This window comes from Haliotis rufescens, unplaced genomic scaffold (assembly GCF_023055435.1).
Source record: "Haliotis rufescens isolate VD_foot unplaced genomic scaffold, xgHalRufe1.0.p SCAF_8, whole genome shotgun sequence".
Lineage (NCBI taxonomy): Eukaryota > Metazoa > Mollusca > Gastropoda > Lepetellida > Haliotidae > Haliotis > Haliotis rufescens.
This window is the reverse complement of record NW_025964372.1, coordinates 13,013,895-13,038,692: the sequence shown is the minus strand read 5'-3', so window position 1 is coordinate 13,038,692 and position 24,798 is coordinate 13,013,895. Positions and strand designations below refer to the sequence as shown.

The following is a 24,798-nucleotide window of genomic DNA, read 5'->3' as shown; positions in this document are numbered from 1 at the left end:
GAAGGTGTGTTCATCTGCTCCCGTCTCCGGTCAAATACCTGTGCATGTAAGCAATGTTCTGTGTGGAATGTGTGTTCATCTGCCCCGGTCTCAAGTCAAATACCTGTGCATGTAAGCAATGTTCTGTGTGGAATGTGTGTTCATCTGCCCCGGTCTCCAGTCAAATACCTGTGCATGTAAGCAATGTTCAGTGTGGAAAGTGTGTTCATCTGCTCCCGTCTCCGGTGATATCGATTCGGGGAAGGTATTGACAAAGGGGCGGTGTACATTTCACCTCGTGCCAGCGACAGCTGCAGGTATTGTGGGTCGCATTTCATGTTCATTGCAATGCCAATTTCATCTCTCATCGGTCACGATATTTCTAGGTCATGTGGGATTTAAGGCATTCGGTATGATGTATGTTAATTTCAGTCAACGTCACGTTATACATCAGCTGATCCTCTGTCACTTTCCAATCTCACCACTCACACACGCAAACAAACACACAAACACACAAACACGCTAACACATGCGCTAAATGTAGCAATAAAATGGGGGGGGGGGGGGGGGGGGGGGGGGGATCAATTTTTCATTAAAAAACTGTTTCGACATACGGTACCACGTGCATTCATGCATGGCGCCAACATTATTGTCAAAACATAATACTAAATGAAATACACAACGGTGAAATATACACGCAATGCAGACAGTAACGCGGTTCTCCCACATCTCAGATACCGTGCATTCCAGACAAATATCAAGGCTGTGATGATGGTTAGCGCGCTACGAGAAATTAATAACAATTATATGCAATTTTCTCCATGCACGGCTCATTCCGGTGGTTGTGATGGATCGATAGATGTATTGCTTAACATAGTTTGAATTATTGATAACTTAAGGTGTTCCCAATGATTTGTGAATAACAGTCCTTCGTTTGAAGAAGACCCATTGATTGTCTACTGAATCCGTGATCAACCGGCTCTCTCTGAATCTTCAAATTAGCCTACCAATGTTTATACCATGCATCCCATTGGCCTGGGCAAATACTGCTAACTTGATTCACTCATGTGATCCCTGTCGTTGCAATGTCCTAATTACGTTCTCATAATAATAGATCGTTTTGCAATTCATCATCACACACGCGTCTATCCGCTCAAAGGCCCAGCACATGTGTACATTGTTCATGTGCTAAACACAAACGTTGTTGAAATTAATAATTATACATATACACTAAATGTACGGTCAATTTGAAATGATGTTTTAATGTCAACATTATATTATTCTCTACAAACATAATGTAGTGCCCCAGGCTAGGTTTACCACGAACTTTGGAGCAGCGGTTGTCAATGTGATTAGCCCTGTTCACTGGGACAATGCAGAAGTGCCAGGTGGATCAGTGAGACTGACATTACCAAGTCCGATAACTTGTTGGTACCCTGACATCTGTCCACTGACCTGACATATGGTGGCGACAGATAACAATAGCCGTGACGCAATTGGGGATAACATTTCTCATTTACCTAGACGTTTATTTGGGGAATGTGGGCTACCTTTAATTGCACATTGTTGGGCTGATGTTTATAGCACGTTCTGACACTGGATATTAAGGGAGGAAGAATGCCATGCCGGCCTCACGCAGCGACGCTCGCGGGGCTTCAGACAGTTGTCAGGGGTGCTTTGTTATTGAGTTGATTAACCTGACATGAGTGACTTCTGAAATTATAAATCGAACTTTGTCCATACGGTTAATTAACTAAACTGAATGTATTATAAACACAACTGATCGTCTGTAACATGCTCACTAACTGTTTGCATGCTGTTTATCTATTGACACGTATGTTTGTGTTTGTTTCTTGTTTTACGCCGCAATATGCCAGCTATATGACTGTGACCTCGCGTCTGGACAAAACATGTTAGTGATTGATATTAAGAGCAACGACCCACGCTGTGGTTGTACAATGAACTGATCACCCAGTTCCAAATAGTCGCCTTGTTCGACAACTGTTAGGTATTTGGGGACGTACACCAACTCGGAATTCTACAAGGGGACACAAGTACAACTTGTATGTGTCTGCCAGTTGCCATGTAATATACCCAACAGGTAGACCGTGCACACCATGCTGTCACCTCACAATCAGTACTGGTCGCACTTGGAGTTGTAACACTGAGGATCCGACGGATATCACGAGTTAGATTTCATTGTCATGCACCAAGTTCAGCGCAAATAAGTCTTGTGACGTGTGAACCCGGATGTACGAGATTGAGCTGGCCGTTCTTATACACCCTACGATCTTCGGAAAATGGGGTGAAATCCGGGTGAAATATCCCTTTTACATTATCTACTATGAGTGTGTGTGCACACTTGAATCGAAAATTCCTTTCATATATAACTTAGACCACACAGTTTGTTTTATTAAATTCCATTGGCACGCGCTCATGTTCTGTCGCGTGCCACCCACACGTGTCGTTAAGGTTTTCGTGTGCGGACATTAAGCACTGACATCGCGCGAAGCTCACGTTGAGGTCTGATTACGATGGTGAGATACACTAAATAGTCACCTTATATCTCCGGAAGGTACAGTTACACCCTCAATCAACCACTATCTGCTGCATGTATCTACATTTTTAAGATAGCTTCGTGGTAAATCGCAAAGAACAATTAAGGACGAGTCGTGGTTTATTTCACGATAAAACATTGACATCATTTCTGGAGATTCGAACATGCCCTCTCTACCTGATTACGTAGTAAATTGGACGCCGTAAATTTTGAGAGGAAAGTGTCTAGTGAATTGTTCACCATAGATGTAGCTGGGCAACGCAGATAAACGCAACGATCGCATTCAAAAGTGGGAGAGATATGGCAATCGGTATTTGGAGAAAAGGTCACGACAATCGACGTGAAATTTTTTGAGAATATCCTGGAAATACCAAATTTAATCCCAAAGATCATCTTTGCCGGTGTCGGATTGAATTCAGGGAGTCGACATTATTGAAATATGGGTAAAAAGTATTAAAGCTTGTACATTTTATCAACAAAGAGGGCGAACAAAATGTCGATATTTCATAAAAGAAATACTCCCCTCATTGTTTATTCTCCCTGCAGTGTTATGTTGTACGATAAACAACCCCCACTAGTCGTTAATTTCTTAAATACACTGGGGCGGTCGGGTAGCCTAGTGGTTAAAGCGTTCGCTCGTCACGCCGAAGACCCGGGTTCGATTCCCGACATGGGGTACAATGTGTGAAGCCCATTTCTGGTGTCCCCCGCCGTGATATTGCTGGAATATTGCTAAAAGCGGCGTAAAACCATACTCACTCACTCACTCTTAAATACACTGGTAATACTAGAATTCTATGTTCCCAGTGTGGCCTCTTTTTGATGTATACTAGAATTCTATGTTCCCAGTGCGGCCTCAAATATGATGTATACTAGAATTCTATGTTCCCAGTGCGGCCTCATATATGATGTATACTAGAATTCTATGTTCCCAGGGCGGCCTCATATATGATGTATACTAGAATTCTATGTTCCCAGTATGGCCTCATATATGATGTATACTAGAATTCTATGTTCCCAGTGCGGCCTCATATATGATGTATACTAGAATTCTATGTTCCCAGTTTGGCCTCATATATGATGTATACTAGAATTCTATGTTCCCAGTTTGGCCTCTTTTTGATGTATACTAGTATTCTATGTTCCCAGTGTGGCCTCATATATGATGTATACTAGAATTCTATGTTCCCAGTGTGGCCTCATATATGATGTATGCTAGAATTCTATGTTCCCAGTGTGGCCTCATATATGATGTATACTAGAATTCTATGTTCCCAGTGTGGCCTCATATATGATGTATGCTAGAATTCTATGTTCCCAGTGCGGCCTCATATATGATGTATACTAGAATTCTATGTTCCCAGTATGGCCTCATATATGATGTATGCTAGAATTCTATGTTCCCAGTGTAGCCTCATATATGATGTATACTAGAATTCTATGTTCCCAGTATGGCCTCATATATGATGTATACTAGAATTCTATGTTCCCAGTGTGGCCTCATATATGATGTATACTAGAATTCTATGTTCCCAGTGTGGCCTCATATATGATGTATACTAGAATTCTATGTTCCCAGTGTGGCCTCATATATGATGTATGCTAGAATTCTATGTTCCCAGTATGGCCTCATATATGATGTATACTAGAATTCTATGTTCCCAGTGTGGCCTCATATATGATGTATACTAGAATTCTATGTTCCCAGTGTAGCCTCATATATGATGTATACTAGAATTCTATGTTCCCAGTGTGGCCTCATATATGATGTATACTAGAATTCTATGTTCCCAGTGTGGCCTCATATATGATGTATACTAGAATTCTATGTTCCCAGTGTAGCCTCATATATGATGTATACTAGAATTCTATGTTCCCAGTGTGGCCTCATATATGATGTATACTAGAATTCTATGTTCCCAGTGTAGCCTCATATATGATGTATACTAGAATTCTATGTTCCCAGTGTGGCCTCATATATGATGTATACTAGAATTCTATGTTCCCAGTGTGGCCTCATATATGATGTATACTAGAATTCTATGTTCCCAGTGTAGCCTCATATATGATGTATACTAGAATTCTATGTTCCCAGTGTGGCCTCATATATGATGTATACTAGAATTCTATGTTCCCAGTGTAGCCTCATATATGATGTATGCTAGAATTCTGTTTTCAAAATGTTCAGGCGATGTCTATGCTGCACGTGCATACTGTTTACAGGAGAGGAAAACACCACACGTCACACTTTGTGTGGTATTCTGACGTCCATATGCTGGTATATCCTTGGCTGGAAAGATCGAACTATTATCTCCATCTACAGCTGATTAATTACTGTAATTGCGGTGTGGGTGGACTTGGGAATTTAAGCTACATTGTGTGGCCAATTATTTGTTGACCGTAACTTGTATATTTAATACATGTCAATTATCTTCAGATAATTAAAATAATTATATTTATATTTATCGGTGAAATAAGTTGCATTGATGCCATCGCGAGCTCCCTGTGCAATGTATATCGCCAGTGTCAATATCTAACACTAAAGGTCGCGATTAGGGCTCTGACACATGTCAAATAGGATTGTTTATGGGGAAAGGTTACACCGACTAATTTCATATTGGCTGTTGTGATCATACACAGTTACGTTTAGAGAAAGAAAGGCTTTGAGATATCAATTAAGGAATGACAACATTTAAAGGTTACTATCCACGTAATGAAACTGATCGATCATAAGCTTAAATGTCAACACTAGACTGCAGGGGGCACCTTTACTCTCCACCGGGCACTTGGGTAGCACATGGCATAGCCCACCGCTGCCTTACCGGTAAGAGGGGGTGCATCGTACAGATTTGGGTGGTAGTGGTGTCTGGCGGAATGGGAGAACGGGGGAGTGGGTAGGGATGCAGGGTGGGTGGGGTCGAGTTTGAAGCATTTCAATGAGATATTGTTTTTGTTCAAACTCATTTACAGCGTTTTATTTATACATCCAGGTTATACCGCCTTATGATTTAGAGCCACATTTAGTAAGATGAAGACTTATAGTGGCCACTGTTCAGTCTGGTATGTTTGTAGTGCATTGACATTGACATATCTTGTACACACTCGTCACAGGCAGTACTAGATAAGTCACAACTGATGATACATGGTATTGATTTACAGCACCGAGTCATGTAAACTCTGTTCCAGTCTGATTAAGCAATGACATAAAAATATGCCACTGGGAATATCCTAGCTAGTGAAGGCCGTCCTTCGTCGTAATGTTATGAAAATGTAGACTGCCATGGCGTCAGAGCAGCAACATGGCGTGAAGCATCTGTACGTTAACCACAGCTGACGCCAGGCTTTATTATTCTACGTTTCTATCGAATATCTACTTTGAATACCTACATTGCACATACGTTGTTCACCAAACAGTACTTAAATCGAAGGAACAAAACGTTGGATCACGTGACAAGTAGGAGTGGTTGATGCATTATCATTGAAGGGAAGATTGGCGTCAGCATCGATAGTTTCGCTGTAATACTATGAATACGAAGCATTACATATATGAGTTACTTTGTGTGACTATTAAACGAGTTATGGCCCTAAGAAATATTTTATTACTTCAAACGTCAACGTATGACATGTTTGCTGGGGTGATATTTCGTTTAGCCTGAAAACAAAATGGCCACCGGATTTCTACAGATTGAATAAGCAACGGCGCCATGTCAGTCAAAGCCCCGATTACATGAAGTTAATCTTGAATTTACGTATGTTATGAATTTACATAATGTCTGTGACGTGGGTGAAATGTACACGGGGATCTGCCTGTCAGGAGAGGCTGAAACTGACGTGATGGACGGGCGATAACAGTTTCACATGTTCATTCTATTTACCAAATACGAGTGGGCGTGCGAGAACAACATCCCAACATGTTTCTTTGCCACAGCAGCACGACTAGCACTTACATCAACTCATACATGGAAAGTAAATGCAATTATCTAGCTATACGATTGTGCGAATCTAATCATAACATTTAGCAGTCTAATTTCCCACCTTGAAGCCTCTCTCGGTGGATTAAATGTGATGTTTCTACACCCTGTACACTCTATACACAACACCAGTAGAGTTCCAAGTAGATATCAACAAGTAATTAATGGCGAGATAACGTTCAGATGAAAGTGTTTTCCAAAGTTGACATACTTTCATAATTTCTAGTTTCTTTATGCCCCACTTTAAGCCACAATACCTTATTCAGATCGGGAAACAATCTCGGGACACATTCAAACGGCGATGCAGCTTTTTGTGTTGAAATAACGTTTTAGTGTGTACATGTTACATGTGAAGACGAAACATCAGGTTTTTGCATACTAATTGGTCCTACAAAATACAATATCCAAGGAACTTTAATGTCAATTTTCAGACTATTCAAACACAGTATGTAAAGAAACTGGTGTTAACAGAAGGACGGAAAGTTCTCCTACCAGAAACTGCACATTAGTAATCGTCTGAAAATCAATGATGTAAGAATGGTGAAAAATATACTCACATTTTCTTGTCCATATTGGAATAATTTTCATCGAATCACACTTATTTTTCACATGCATATTTAAAAGGATATCCCCATTCAATGATGATCTTGGCATATTTTCTGATAAAGTTCTCCTCACTAAAAATGAAGAGCGAACGGTTGCTTGACGCGGCCATTCCTGGGAGACTCAAGTGAGCGGCACGTCTAGAAAGATGTCCTAGGGAGCCATCATAGGGGCCTGAATAGTCTCCATCGTCACCTTGGCCGCTGTGGGCTTGAAATGTTGCCATCCTAAAACAACACAAAACACAATATCAAACACTGGGAGCAGACGAGATGAGTTCGTCTCCATTAGAGAAAGATGTGTTGGTCCCTCGTAGACGAGACTAATCTCAGCAGCGACTGAGATCTCATGTCTCTGTATACGGTAACGTTAGACGGTGCTTTGACGGTTGCTGTAAAATCACAATAAATCCTCAGAGACTTGAGTTAGTTTGTTAAAATCCGGTATGATGCGACCGTACGACAGAGCATATACACGTCAAACCTCGATAGCACGGTGTGTTCCGCATTGTTTGCGCCACAGCCAATGTAATGGCCTAACCACTTGTCGCCACGAGCGGAATAATTGCTATTTAAAGCCACACATCCAAAGTCCTATTCTGCAGTCTCTGTCACACAACGCGAGAATTCCGACTGGAACTAGTGTCAGCTGGGGAGAGATGTCGTCTGCGACTTGCTTCCACGAGGTTGGAGGGTCTGGTCGCTACCATTTTCTCCCCGCCACGCTGTGAACCCGCTCCATGGATAATTAATGACCCTATTGTTAAAATATATATTGACAACAGTGGCAGATATACGTCGAACCAATGAGACTGTGGCGACCAAAGTGTATTATTTGAAGCCTTGAAAATTTAACAGTCTGACGTCATCGGTTAAGTTTGGACACAAGAGGATCAGCTGGTGGTCGTTGTGGAAAGGGTGCATACATAACAGCTAAACTATGCTAATGAGTCCTGCTCTCTCACAACCAACTAGAAACGCCCCCGGCACGAGATTTCATTGAAAAATCTTCACGGATCAATTCCCCGGCCAACCATGTCCACATTTAGTAGTGAGAATCTGCGCAATATTTATGTATTCTTGTGTCGTCTGCTAAATTCAATTGCATCGTGTGCCCTGTTCGCTCTCCCTACACCGCGCACTCATTTTGTCTTCAGCCATCTACACTCGAATATTGATTTTCTCCTGCTGGACTGTAGGAGTCTACGGGCAGAGGGAAATCGCACACAATTTGAACCTATTTTACCCCGAATCGATAAGGCAGTAATTTAAACTAACCCAGAAGGCCTGTGCTCCGCGCCACCATGCACGAACCGGTCAGCTTCGACTAAGAATGGTCTAACCGGAAGCCGCCATTTTGCCACTGACTTAGTAGCTTACACAGAAACAATCGTTTGAGTTGGAGCGGTGTGTCTTCTTCTAGCTATGTGCATCAGTCTGTTATCTATCTATCGATTCAAAACATCGCGACATTGGTGCCGTCTCTTTCCATGTTTGAATGAACTATATTTAGATACTCTAAAGTGCACATTAGGTCAAAGTAATAGTTTGATTTGTTAGTGTTGGGTTTGACCCAGATCAGGATAATCAGTATCTGATGAATCGTACTTGCTATCTTCAGCAGCACTCTGGGGTTCCTTGATTACAGGCAGTTTCACAGAACGCATATGCATATCTCAATCACAACCGGGCTAAAGCAATAATACGTACATATAATATCCAATGCACTACCATTTAGGCACCATGGGAAAACTGACCTATCAAGTCAATTCGATTTAATTTCAAGGCGACATGCCATTGAATTGGGTACCTGTCTAAGATCTGAACAGGGGCATAATGCAAGTTACTTCACAAGGGAAACTGTCCACTGATCTTCACAGACACCAACTCATGTCAACTTGATTTGGACATAACATATTGTAGGTTACTGCCGAGCACGAGAGCACAATTTGATCCCTGACCTAGCTCCACTCCAGATGGTCGGTATGTCATCCACTACCGCTGTATACCACAGCTGTGCAGCAACCCAAGGCGCGACATGACGCCCGCTATACCGTTGTTTGCTCTAATTAACGTTGAATATACCTTATCTGGTCGGACACATGTTTTACTGCCAAACAACACTTGATGTATGTTTCAAGACCACTGTGCAATGGTGACAGGTAATTAAGTGATGTGACAGGTACGAACCGGCAGCTCGATCACAATGTATTGGGGAGCTTCTGGCTGAGGCTGCACTCAGTAGGGATATCCTTTCGTGACGATCAATTTTCTAAAGCGATATATTACAATACAGATATGGAAGTGGTATTTCTGGAGTGAGATTACTAACCTAATACCACGATACAGACATGAAAGTGGTATTTCAGGAGTGCGAGAACTGACTTAAAACTTGGCTGCGCTGGTGTCTTATGTTTCTAGCTCAGGTGGGCAAATCAGTGGAAGGGAATTGGCTATTTAACCACCATTGAATGATATACGATCATCGATATACCTGAAGCTGAAGTATTGGTTAATTCCCTTATCATACCTCCATGTCAGAAAGACGAGATCTGATTGGTCCACGTGATCTTGATAAAATACTATGTACCTCGCCTTGGAGGTAAAAACATTTCTCAGCGGATGAATACATCCCTTATACCCCGCCACGAACAAGACAGGCTCTACGTGGATTTCTGAGAGACAGAATACATCCGTTATACCTCTAATTAAAAAAGCCGCACGCTTTTTACAAGTCAATGAATGTGACGTGACATAGCACCAGTTAACTTCAGATCAATCGAACAGCTGTTTCCTATCAATTTTGAATTTTAATTTTTTTTCAATGTCATATTATAACATGACGGTAAGATAAACTCGTTGTTGCAGGATCACTCGGGTCTCCTCCGACTCGTGGTATAAAACCTGACGCGGGACAAACAAAACCCATGTAGCCAGAGTGACCCTGCATAATTCTTGCCAACATTTGCCAACAGCAGCAGAAATTCTGACTTCTATTCATGAAGAAACAGACCAGCACAGTTGGTGTCCAGGGGGATGATTTCTGCCCCAAATTCTACAAAGATGTTATCTATGAAGAAGACCAATATGTCACATATTGTTTTGGAAATGACATTTGCTTTCATTTCTGACAAATTGTCCTTTGAAGATAGAAATGTAACTATGGCCACCACAGTACAGACCGGATGCAGAACTGAAAGTGGCTTTTCAAGAGTGAAATATCTAACTTCGTGCTTCCACAAAAACAGGAAAATACTTTTTCCAGATCTGGGAAGCCTAATCTCACAGCACGATATAGAAAATAGCATGTCCTGGTATATTCAACATCGCGGAATCATACTGACGGAAAGGAATTTCTGGAAACAGTTATATAACCTTCTCATTTGTGAGATACAAATACATATTACGAAATGACTGGATTTTGTATGTTTGTTTGTTTGTTGTTTTTAACGCCGCACTCAGCAATATTCCAGCTCTATGAAGGCGGTTATGAGTCTGGACCAGACAATCCAGTGACTGACATCACCAGCATCGGTCTACGCAACTGTTATACGATAGCATGCATCAACCAAATCAGCGAGCCTGACCACTCGATCCCGTTAGCCGCCTTTAACGACAAGCATTGTCGCTTGTTAGATCAAGCCTGGGTTGCTGAAGACCTGTTCTACCCCGAAATGACAGGAAAGCAGCATTTCTTCAGTGATATATCACATTTCATGGTACGATAAATACCAACAAATTGTGTTTGTAACGTCTCTGCACGATACTTACATGCCCTTAGTATCTTTCAGTCAGATATCTAACGACATATGACAAGGACTGTTATGGATAACAACTTCTTTATCGTATATATATATATATATATATATATATATATATATATATATATATATATATATATATATACTTACATGCCCTTAGTATATTTCAGTCAGATATCTAACGACATATGACAAGGACTGTTATGGATAACAACTTCTGTATCGTATATATATATATATATATACGACATTTCAAGGTTGCTTCTTGCTCCTTCATAATTCACCCGATGAAGGACAAACAGTAGCCCTGAAACGCATCGTATAAATACAAATAAAGAAATTGTTATATTTCTTGTCACAGATGAAGTGACTTCTTTGATAGGCATTTAGAAGTTGGAGTACTAAGTAAGGATAAGACTTTATGGATGAACAACTTCTTTATTACAATCAAGAGCGACGTTTCGGTGTAGGTCTTGCTTTATAACGGCGTTAGAACCTTCACCGAAACGTCGCTCTTAATTGTAATAAACAAGTTGTTCATCCATAAATTCTTATCCTTACATAGATGAGGTGTTTCACTTCGCGTTCAAGATTATTGCACTTATATCGCGACGTGCATGCAAGGGTGTGTGTGGCTGCTTGTACTAGTCCGGAGTAATGCCGATAGTATAGTGCTAGCTCACTGAGATACCATGCCGCAGTTTAAAATGAACACCCCACTCAGATGCAGTATACTGACTCCCAGCCGACCAGTCCTTGTTTGTTGCCGAGCGTCAGACAGGGTAACAATAAGACCCATTTTTAAAGGTCTTTAGCTGTGACGAGGCAGGGGATCGAGCCCTCAACCCCCGCTCCCCGGGCAGACGTCTACCACTAGACCACGGAGGCGGTCTTCTTGACATATGTTTATTCAACTGCTAAATGCCTTTAACAACTCCCTAACCTCATACTATGATAATAGAATTCCCGGACTGGTTGTATCTACCCCCATAGAATGATACAAACGGGGTTATAGTATTTCTAGAATGGCAAAAATAAGTTCCAAACAGAGAGGTATGTGCCATTTTTTTAGAGCGGGGCACACAGTTAGTATATAGAGTATGATAAAAGCAGCAAGGTAGCGTTTCTCGAGTGAAATATCAACCCTAGTAGCGGGGAATGCAGTAAATAAATACAAGAAACCCTTTCCACAATTGTAAGAAATCTCCATTTGCACTGTATGATTCTGACTATATCATGAGCATGTGTTTAGGAGTCACTTTGAAATAGTGATTACACCAGGCATTCGCGAAAGGCGAGCGTATCCTGGCCCACCTATGGCATCCGTCACAAACACATGAAAATGCAAGTCAATTGTTTAGGCCTACCTGAAAACACAGGATCATATGGTAAAAGTGAAAATAGGGAATTGCATACAACATACTGTGTGTCACTGGGGCGTCAAACGTGGATGAGTCCTCCTCATGTCGACCATAACAACCTTTATAACGTTTAACCAAGACTGTGAATGTTGTAACCCTGATCAAACAACTTTTGAGCACGAGTCGTATGACGTTCTTTGGAATCACCGTGACATGCTCGGGTGTACCACACAACGTATGAAACCTAGACAGATAACGCAGGCTGTAGCTGCTGGAATAGTGCTGCTCTACATAAAGGGGTAGTTGACAGTTGGGCAGTCGAAGTCACCCACTAATAGTGACGTTTGCTGTCACTCTGGAGTTTCATGAACAGATCTAACTATGAAATAGGTGAGGATGTGTCACTGGTCTCAACATTTTACAAGCGTTGTCTCAGTAAACTTCAAATGACATTTGCTTTCATTTTTGACAAAACGTCCTGAACCTTTCGAGATAGGGATGAAACTATAGCGATGGTCACCACGTTTAGTGACCATTGACCCCCGGATCAAGTAACGAGCCTTTCCCCGAACACGACACACACCCTCATAGTACCATAATGATCGGAAAGTAGTGTTCCTGGAGTGAGACATCTCCCAACTTAGCACGTGGAAATGAGACATCTCCAAACTTAGCACGTGGAAACGGCGACCCACCCCACGTTGCCATATACCGACGGGGGAGGGGTTGCTGCCTTGGCATTTGGCACTGAACATACACCATTAGCCACAGTCAATGTTTCTTAAACTTCGTACTCCGAAATATGCTCTTTTATCGAGCCTGGGCCAGACAATACAATGATTGACATCATGACTATCAATCAACGTAAATGGGATACGATGACATGCAATCAGCCAAGACAACGAGTCTGACCACCAAGTTTATATAGTCTCCTCTTACAACAAGCAATTGTTCTAGTGGCCTAATTTGTATCCGGAATCTTCGCGGGTTGCCAGTCAGTAGTACAACATTCTACGATCTATAGGGAAATCTACAGGCATCACATTCACCAGCCTGTTATATAGTAACTTCTTATCATTAGGCAACAGTCACCTGAAGGAGACCACAAAGCCATCGTGAATAATTAAGTATGCCCAGCGTGTTAATGTCAGCCAAGCCAGCACACCGCCTGTCAGTAGGTGTTGCAGAGAATCACACCGTCATGGAGATTGCAGCAGGATCCCATCTGGCTGCTTGTCGATAACAGAATGAAGTATACACAAGCCCTCAGATCATCTACCTCGGTGTGTTATATACACAGGAATGCAACTGTAGGCTTACAGTATCACAATATCAATTCCCATTGAAGCTCTGCGGCCAAACAGGCATTCAGCGTGACTGTAGGTAGTCAGAAAGTAAATCGTCAAGGCAGAACCAAATACAAGTTCAAACGTGGTATTGGTGTTAAAACTGTTTAAAAACTTCCAAGACATGTTTTCATCTGTGAAAAAAAGTAGTCTAAACAGAAAAACAGGATTGGTAATATGAAGTAATCAAATGATCACATTTGTACAGAGAAGACAGAGAAGTTCCCCTAAAGTGCTCGTGTAGTTCCTCTAAAATGCTCGTGTAGGTTTCCCTAAAGTGCTCGTTTAAGTTCCCCTAAAGTGGTCGTGTAAGTTCCCCTAAAGTGGTCGTGTAAGTTCCCCTAAAGTGGTCGTGTAAGTTCCCCTAACGTGCTCGTGTAAGTTCCCCTAAAGTGCTCGTGTAAGTTCCCTTAAGGTGCACATGTAAGTTCCTCTAAATTGCACGTGTAGGTTTCCCTAGCGTCTTCCATTTACAGTCTGCCAATCCATCGAGTACAGACACCCCCACCCCACCTTTAACGAAGGTGCATGGTGACGTTTAGATATTGCCCTGAGAAACTGACAGATAGTCGCTGCCTTGCAATTAAAGTAGTGGGCTTCCGCTGATTCTGATTATTATCTAGGTGACCAAACATGAGAAAGTGTATGAGTAAATGAGTTTTTCAATGAAATATTCAAACCTTCTTAAGGTTCAATATGTCCGAGCCTAGAACGTGTTTGGGAAGCAGTTCAAAGCTCGATGGCGGAAGTTTTTGGACGTACGCCATCCCATTCCTTTAGCATAAATGTGAAAATGTTGACATGCTCAAACAGTTTTTCACGAAGGAAAACACCAGAAATCATAGTATTATTGCAAAAATGTCTTCCAATCATAGCACATCCTAAGTTAGAAGGTTCTTGGAAGGGAACTCTCCCCAACCCCTCCCCAAGAATAAGAAATTAAAACACTGGAACATTGCTGCATCTACTGCTAGTGATGAAGTACACGTTCATAAGATTCTTCGAGAGTTCACCGAACCTCAAAATGTCCTTAAATAATTAAGCATTGAATTCTTATCGTCGGAATAAGAGCCAATCAAAGAATAGACAGCTTGCCTTGGACTACCCGGTGAATAATATAAGGGTTCAGATCCTAATGTCGTATTGGCTGTCTAAGATCGTCAGATTATATATAAGTTATTCATAAGATACGAGATTGAGCGAGTACAAACGGTGGAAGTTACTATGTCAGGACCACGATCAGAAAGAGACAGGGTCCTAACTGATGGATGCATTAAATACAATGCCCTCATCAGCATCATGTATATTCAGCCGAGGTTTATCATGCTGCCAGGGCTTCTGACAGTAATGTCTCCACTGAGCGCTTATGTTATCACTGGAATGTCGGAGGACAAAGTAACTCCCACTCTTGAAGATGCCAGAATTGAGTAGAGGTACAACCTTGCTTAAAGGAAGAATATGCTGCACGGGTATTAAGACAAAACCGGATGTAGCTATTGAGCATGGAGGGAACATTACCATAGTCTCCAACAAAGGAGGAATACGCTGTGTAGGGGGGAATATAGATACAACCTTGTATAAAGGAGGAATACGCTGTACAGAAGGGACTATAGACACAACCTGGTATAAAGGAGGAATACGCTGTATAGAGGGGACTAGAGATACAACCTTGTATAAAGGAGGAATACGCTGTATAGAGGGGAATATAGATACAACCTTATATAAAGGAGGAATACGATGTGTAGAGGGGAATATATATACAACCTTATATATAGGAGGATTACGCTGCATAGAAGGGAATATAGACACAACCTTGTATAAAGAAGGAATACCCTGTATAGAGGGGACTATAGACACAACCTTGTAAAAAGAAGGAATACGCTGTAAAGAGGGGAATATAGATACAACCTTCTATTAAGGAGGAATACGCTGTATAGAGTGGAATATAGACACAACCTTGTATAAAGGAGGAATATGCTGTGGAGAAGGGAATATAGACACAACCTTGTATAAAGGAGGAATACGCTGTGGAGAAGGGAATATAGACACAACCTTGTATAAAGGAGGAATACGCTGTTGAGAAGGGAATATAGACACAACCTTGTATAAAGGAGGAATACGCTGTATAGAAGGGAATATAGACACAACCTTGTATAAAGGAGGAATACGCTGTATAGAGGGGACTAGAGATACAACCTTGTATAAAGGAGGAATACGCTGTATAGAGGGGAATATAGATACAACCTTGTATAAAGGAGGAATACGCTCTATGGAGGGGACTATAGACACAACCTTGTATAAAGGAGGAATACGCTGTGTAAAAGGGAATATAAACTTAACCTTGTATAAAGGAGGAATACGCCGTATAGAAGGGACTAAAGACACAACCTTGTATAAAGGAGAAATACGCTGTGGAGAAGGGAAAATAGACACAACCTTGTATAAAGGAGGAATACTCTGTACAAAAGGGGTTATAGACACAACCTTGTATAAAGGAGGAATACGCTGTGTAGAGGGGACTATAGATACAACCTTGTATAAAGGTGGAATACGCTGTATAGAAGGGAATATAGATACAACCTGGTATAAAGGAGGAATACGTTGTATAGGACGGAATATAAATACAACCTTGTATACAGGAGGAATACGCTGTGGAGAAGGGAATATAGACACCATCTTGTATTAAGGAAGAATAAATTGTATAGAAGGGAATATAGATACAATCTTGTATAAAGGAGGAATACGCTGTATAGAGGGGACTAGAAATAGAACCTTGTATAAAGGAGGAAGTGGCTGTATAGAGGAGACTATAGACACAACCTTGTATAAAGAAGGAATACGCTGTATAGAGGGGAATATAGACAAAACCTTGTATGAAGGAGGAATACGCTCTATAGAGGGACTATAGACACCACCTTGTATGAAGGAGGAATACGATGTGTAGAAGGGAATATAGACACAACCTTGTATAAAGGAGGAATACGCCGTATAGAAGGGACTAGAGACACAACCTTGTATAAAGGAGAAATACGCTGTGGAGAAGGGAAAATAAACACAACCTTGTATAAAGGAGGAATACTCTGTACAGAAGGGGTTATAGACACAACCTTGTATAAAGGAGGAATACGCTGTGTAGAGGGGATATAGACACAACTTTGTATAAAAGAGGAAAACGATGTATAGAGTGGACTATAGACACAACCTTGTATAAAGAAGGAATACGCTGTATAGAGGGGAATATAGACAAAACCTTGTATGAAGGAGGAATACGCTCTATAGAGGGACTATAGACACCACCTTGTATGAAGGAGGAATACGATGTGTAGAAGGGAATATAGACACAACCTTGTATAAAGGAGGAATACGCCGTATAGAAGGGACTAGAGACACAACCTTGTATAAAGGAGAAATACGCTGTGGAGAAGGGAAAATAAACACAACCTTGTATAAAGGAGGAATACTCTGTACAGAAGGGGTTATAGACACAACCTTGTATAAAGGAGGAATACGCTGTGTAGAGGGGATATAGAGACAACTTTGTATAAAAGAGGAAAACGATGTATAGAGTGGACTATAGATACAACCTTGTATAAAGGAGGAATTTGCTGTATAGAAAGGAATATAGACACAACCTGGTATAAAGGAGGAATACGTTGTATAGGAGGGAATATAGATATTACCTTGCTTAAAAAAGGAATACGCTGTATAGAGGGGACAAGAGATACACCCTTGTATAAAGGAGGAATACGCTGTATAGAGGGAAATATAGATAAAACCTTATATATAGGAGGAATACGATGCGTAGAGGGGAATATATATACAACCTTGTATAAAGGACGAATACGCTGTATTGAGGGGACTAGAGATACAACCTTGTATAAAGGAGGAATACGCTGTATAGAGGGGGCTAGAGATAAAACCTTGTATAAAGGAGGAATACGCTGTATAGAGGGAAATATAGATAAAACCTTATATATAGGAGGAATACGATGCGTAGAGGGGAATATATATACAACCTTGTATAAAGGAGGAATACGCTGTATAGAGGGGACTAGAGATACAACCTTGTATAAAGGAGGAATACGCTGTATAGAGGGGGCTAGAGATACAACCTTGTATAAAGGAGGAATACGCTGTATAGAGGGAAATATAGATAAAACCTTATATATAGGAGGAATACGATGCGTAGAGGGGAATATATATACAACCTTGTATAAAGGAGGAATACGCTGTATAGAGGGGACTAGAGATACAACCTTGTATAAAGGAGGAATACGCTGTATAGAGGGGGCTAGAGATAAAACCTTGTATAAAGGAGGAATACGCTGTATAGAGGGAAATATAGATAAAACCTTATATATAGGAGGAATACGATGCGTAGAGGGGAATATATATACAACCTTGTATAAAGGAGGAATACGCTGTATAGAGGGGACTAGAGATACAACCTTGTATAAAGGAGGAATACGCTGTATAGAGGGGGCTAGAGATACAACCTTGTATAAAGGAGGAATACGCTGTATAGAGGGGGCTAGAGATAAAACCTTGTATTACGGAAGACTGAGGGAAAATCCACCCAATGTAAGTGTAGGCATAAACACTCTTTGGCATAAAAAGAATACACTTGAAAATTGAATTTGACCCAAAAAGTACAAATGATATTAAAACGTTACAAGGCTGAAAACAGTAGCTGAAACACTTCAAACGAAAGGCTCAAAACACATTTATGATATCCGTATCAAATACATCAACATCAAATAACTTGTAATGTTTGTGTGTGGTCTGTTCAGCCAGCATCAAACATGGCTGTACACCGTTGTCTTTACAGGAGCTGTGCTATGAAGGACGCGTGAAGACGCGTAACATGATGATAAGCAGTTGAAGTCTCACTGTACGTATGACAGTTTGATGACACTGTATACATTGTTTGACTCTGAATCCATTTGGCCAGGATACCAGACTCTTATCCAAATTCCCATGAGCAACCCATCATCTGTGCAGTCATCACAAGCTCAGTCGAACAACTCTACACATTGATCATGCCCATTCAAAGATGTAGTCAAAAAGATATCTGTAGAAATGAACTTTATCGCAGCCTCGTCGTTTAAGGCAAACTACGGAATGTCGGAATTAAGCGTTGGTAATTAAATACAGTTAACGAGGGCCGACAAAGTTATCTCAAAGTGCATTCTGATACGGTCTAGTTGGCTGGCATGGTTCAACCATAATGCCGTAAACCAGAGGTGCGGAATTGATGTTGAAAACATTAAATACCATGATGAAGACACGGTATGCCACGTCGAAGTGGTATCCAGAGCCACACTGAATGATGAAGGCACGGTATGCCATGTCGAAGTGGTATCCAGAGCCACACTGGATAATGAAGACACGGTATGCCATGTCGAAGTGGTATCCAGAGCCACACTGGATAATGAAGACACGGTATGCCATGTCGAAGTGGTATCCAGAACCACACTGGATGATGAAGACACAGTATGCCATGTCGAAGTGGTATCCAGAACCACACTGGATGATGAAGACACGGTATGCCATGTCGAAGTGGTATCCAGAGCCACACTGAATGATGAAGACACGGTATGCCATGTCGAAGTGGTATCCAGAACCACACTGAATGATGAAGACACGGTATGCCATGTCGAAGTGGTATCCAGAGCCACACTGAATGATGAAGACACGGTATGCCATGTCGAAGTGGTATCCAGAGCCACACTGGATAATGAAGTTACGGTATGTCATGTCGAAGTGTTATCCAGAGCCACACTGAATGATGAAGACACGGTATGCCATGTCGAAGTGTTATCCAGAGCCACACTGAATGATGAAGACACGGTATGCCATGTCGAAGTGGTATCCAGAGCCACACTGGATAATGAAGTTACGGTATGTCATGTCGAAGTGTTATCCAGAGCCACACTGAATGATGAAGACACGGTATGCCATGTCGAAGTGGTATCCAGAGCCACACTGAATGATGAAGACACGGTATGCCATGTCGAAGTGGTATCCAGAGCCACACTGAATGATGAAGACACGGTATGCCATGTCGAAGTGGTATCCAGAGCCACACTGAATGATGAAGACACGGTATGCCATGTCGAAGTGTTATCCAGAGCCACACTGGATGATGAAGACACGGTATGCCATGTCGAAGTGGTATCCAGAGCCACACTGAATGATGAAGACACGGTATGCCATGTCGAAGTGTTATCCAGAGCCACACTGGATGATGAAGACACGGTATGCCATGTCGAAGTGTTATCCAGAGCCACACTGGATGATGAAGACACGGTATGCCATGTCGAAGTGGTATCCAGAGCCACAGTAAACGATGGGGCACAACGTATATTGTCTTTAAATACAGGATTGTACTTACCACACATACTAGTAAATAAAATCCCACAATCCATAACGAGATGTATCGAGCCAGGCTGGGTGAGAGTGGCGCTACACACACATATGTAACTGGTGCCAACTACAGCCACCACACAACTGAACCATCTGATTACTCTGCCATCAAGTGGCACTAAATACCGCCCATTATGAAGGCGATAATGTAACGACTTGGAAGCCGTCCAACAGATTCACAGCCGCGAGGTTCTCCCGTGGTTACTGCAGTAACGCCGTGGGCATCGGTCTGGATCGCATTTACAAAACAGGGCTAATTGCAGTGGGCAGTAGGTTAACCACATGGCTGACAATGGGGAAAGAACTATTGCTGATCAAAGCCACGATCTTCATTAAATTTTCAAACCTATTGCGAATGAGATAGAAAAGTGGAATTTTCTTCATGCCATTTATTGAAAATCTTGCCGAGGCCCGGAGAATGAAGTACAAAATGGGCGAACAACAGAACTAACATAAAACCACTGCTCGTCTCTCAAGGGAGGTCACCAAGTTTATTGGGGAAAGGAAAGGGAAAGGAAGACCGCTAGGATATATTTCCACTATCAAAAATACCAATCGATAATTTGCCGCTGTTGTACTGGTGGAGACTTTATTACACAGTGGTGGGCTATATATAGACACGCAATGGTATTTGTGTTGTAGGAATAAGTTTTGATGTGACCTTACCACGAGCAAAGCTATAATGACACACGATACAAAACGGTATCTATTTACACTTCTGACAAACCCACACAACCCGCATCTCGCCACATGGTATTGGCAGACTGAAGGACCAGTCTATGCCCTGAATTAACCTACTTCTACTTTCAGATATAAATCGGATCACATTTACACATAGAATCGTTTCTGCCACATGACATTTAACTGACTTAAAATAAATTGATTCAAAATTTAATACAACGGCCCGAGGACATTCTTACGCGAATACAAGGTTTATGGTGAGAACTTGGAGAATAGCTTGTGACTCTCTATAACATCATGACTCACTGCATGTGTCTGCTAACCAGACAAGGGTACACAAGGCAGGATGTACGAATGGTTTATAAGACCCCACAAGGCATTCATCTGACGTTAAAAATACCCACACGAGACCGAGGCAGCGTCACCATAGTAACACCAAAACCCGCTTGCTTAATTTCCCCGGGGTACAATCTCCTTACATGGTACCACTTCAGAATCGGGAGTTTTTTCCGCTGTTCTGCTAATACCACCTAGCGCTGGCGAGGATAACCAATGCGATTCACACCGTCCTTTTCAGCCTTCACAGGTCTGACCGAAGCCATCTTAGTTGTGGTCTGTGTACTGAATAAGCATGCTTGAGATCTATGTGCAGAAACTACAGCACGAAACAGCTCTTACTTAACCTCCGCGACAGTAATATATGTCTGTGTCTCCACCAGTAGCAGTCTCCTCTACGTCGGATAACAAACGGTTAGAGAACAGCATCTGGACATCGGTGTGTTCGAGTGCATCCTACAAAGACCGTAGTGAGAGGGTGCAGTTTTGCGCTACAGCGATATACCAAACTGTATAAAGGTGTGTGTCATCAGCTGTTGATGATTATCCACGGTATCTGGTTAAGATACGACACAATCAGCAAATCACAATTTGACCACTGGTCACCCTAGATAAGATCTGACTGAACGACAAGCTATGTACCGGGCGCTTACTCTGTCCCGTGTCAACATATAGCCCCGATGTAAGGACGCATTAAATGTACACACACGTAAACCTCCCCCGTATGCAGGACTGCCAGAGGCAATGTTCACACACAGCGTTCTAACACACTATATTGGAACTGAAGGTTCAGGAGAACATAATGATCTGTGTTTTGACATACACACTGGCAAGGACAGGTGACCAGCAACCTCCACTGGACGTCAAAGTGGCCTACAATCAAACCAACAGCTGTATTCGTGGTATTACCCTCAGTCAGACAACTGAGATCCTATCGATTAGGACATACGCAAATAGGTACGATCTGTTGAATTGACTGCCAGATTTTCAAATATTTGGCAAAGCTAAGAAAGAAACACTGATATGACATATCTTGAGGAAGCATTAATAATGTGTTCTTAACATTTTAACATATTAAAAAGTAAATTGGGATATAACGAATCCCTCGATTAATCACAGACATCCGTTTGTCACCAACGTCCTATAACACATAACACCATTCGTGAAAACAATAAGGGGAAAACAACTGTTATTCACACAGTCAATGTAAAGTGTGTTACTTGGGCATCTAGTTCATTCTAGATCTTTGGCAGCTGCGAACGCTCAGTGACGTCAGTGTGGGGTGCCACATGGCCTTTGGCACCATGACAAGGTCGTGCATCATCCCTGAGAGCACATCGGTGTCTTCATCTCGCACAGCCATATACGTTGCCCTACAGATGTTCCGTTCTACATCGAAGTCTCTCTAACAAGCTGACAATCACCTGATGATAAATCAACGTCAGTTATAACTGTAACTTAAGAAGACTTGCAACCATAAAATGTCTTTATTTGTGTCCCTTGTGGGAACACAATCTATGTTAATGTCACGTGATGTTTCATAAGAGAAATTCAGAAAGAAAAGAATAGTCAAGAAAAGAAACTCATTGTTGTGTGAGTGAGTGAGTGAGTGAGTTAGTGAGTGAGTGAGTGACTTTCCGTTGGCCATATTATCAGGTCGGTGGTTGTTGGTGAACGGAGGACGGTTGATGGTGAACATGGGCGAGTTTTTAGCTTTCGGATGCCAACAACATTGGATAAAAAGAACTACGGTCAGCTTGACCACAGATTGACCACAAACGCTTCTGCGCCCAACCTCATCAGTGTCCATGCCAATGAATTACGCTTCATGTCCTTTCTGTGTAAAACAGTTAATAGATTATTCTCCTCCGACGTTCCTTACATTATGCAACACAAAGTAACTCCGCACATGCAACTTGGTGGCATTTACAACATGTACTTTCAGAAAGATCCACGACATGTTTTAACAGAGGCAGCGCCGGGCCAGCTGAACGTTAATTGGCAAGACGAACAGTTTTGTGTTCTTATCTGTGGACCTACAGGTGCTTCTCAGGGACTAGCGACATGGTCATTTTCTATCAAATTACGTCCTGCAGTGCAGAAATAGACGTATGTATTATTCAAAGCTCTCCTGGGTCCATGTTCCTGCTCTGTAATTCAATTCAAGTAATCTAGGAGAACAAAAGATAATTACATCACCTACACGTAATCAATACAAGTTCGCACCAAGGTTAAAATGTCTATTGTAAAGTTGGACATTCGTTCAGGACCATTGAGTATATCGCTGGTGTACAGATCACTGTACCCAGATAAATGGTTCTTGGGGACATACCCTGAAAATGATAACTCATAAATACAACTTACATTATTATTATGTACAGATTAAAATAAAACATGCAGCAAAGAGGGTTTGGGTGATCCTGGCACAGTCAGGCTGGTTAGGCTCATCATCAGCTCAGGGCCCTTGCCCCCTCTACACGCAGCCCAGACAGCGAATGTGACTTCTCCCAGGCAGCGCTGCCTTGTCAAACCCACCCAGAACGTTTCGGAGAATGTGAAGACTCCCCAACACTGCAGCCTTCTGCATTACCCAGATTGTCAGAAGGGCTGTATTCCTGGTATACAATGTCAGTCAACAGATTGCGAGGTACCAAACCTAAGGCACCAAGAACAATGGGGAGTCGGACAACTTGGTACTTGGGATGCAAGCGTGACATTTCGAAAGCGAGTTCCGCATATTTGCTATGTCTTTCCTCAATCAAATAAATTTCAATGATATAAATGATTTCATTGGATTTATAAAAGGCCAAGATCAGGTTTGTTGGCCTGGATACGTTTGAGGCTGTATATTGGCCTATTCCAAAGAATTTTTTATTAATTATTATTTTCCATGACGTCCTCTACATATTCCGGGTCGTACCACGGATGGACATCTGTGTCAAAACCACAAGCATGGCGAAGACGGTAATAAAATGATCGAACCACCCCATCATGTCGCTTAAGATACTGTGTCTGTGCCAAAGCTGGGCATCCACTAACAATGTGTTGGACAGTCTCATTTAATTCATTACATAAAATAATATTAATTTCATATTCATTTTTTGATGCAAACACATTGACGGTTTCGAGGAAGTGACTGGTCCTGAGGAGCAAACAGAAACTTCGCTTGGTTGACACTCATTTCTGTATTACACTCATTTCTGTAATTATTATTATTATTGTTATTATTATTGTTATTATTACAGCGTGAGAGTACTTTACTGGTGGCATACCAATATCGTTATACCTTAAGGACAACTGATAAACACAAATGAGACGCTATTATTTTGACAAAATAACAGTGTGAGAGAACATGTTATCGTACTAATATAATAAAACGACAACAATTTAATCTTAGTTTTACTGATAATGGATCATTATGCTGGTTTATCAAGAGAATGTGGTGCGTCTTACCAGACCAGTCATGGCGTTAGCAAAAGTATGCAAAGAGTCAGCATAATGAGCATATAAACTGTAACCCCTGAAGAGGGGAAGTTGGTGCTAGTGATCTCAGACGCCGTTATTCGCTGCTCATTTTTACTTCCCTTATTGGCTTTGGTTTGACAGCATCATACACGTGATAGTGGATTTCACTAACATGGTCAACATAAAGACATGATTCAGACTGCTCTTCTTGCCCCCATTGAGCTGCCCCCACCTCATATCATGTTCAAACTCTATGTCCAACATAACATACGCAAAGGAGGGTCCTGACAACATAAGTAACTTACGTTTACAA

At 41.6% G+C, this 24,798-nt stretch overlaps 1 protein-coding gene across 9 annotated transcripts in view; it reads right to left on the bottom strand.

Annotated features, from left to right (window-relative positions):
* LOC124117395 (voltage-dependent calcium channel type A subunit alpha-1-like) overlaps nt 1–24,798 on the bottom strand; it is a 299,488-nt gene that overhangs the window by 133,512 nt on the left and 141,178 nt on the right. For all 9 annotated transcript variants that reach the window (XM_046479277.2, XM_048389674.1, XM_046479250.2 and 6 more), the window contains exon 3: nt 7,137–7,337. In XM_046479277.2, coding sequence (XP_046335233.1) covers nt 7,137–7,337 — 201 coding nt within the window. The remainder of the gene's footprint in view (nt 1–7,136; nt 7,338–24,798) is intronic.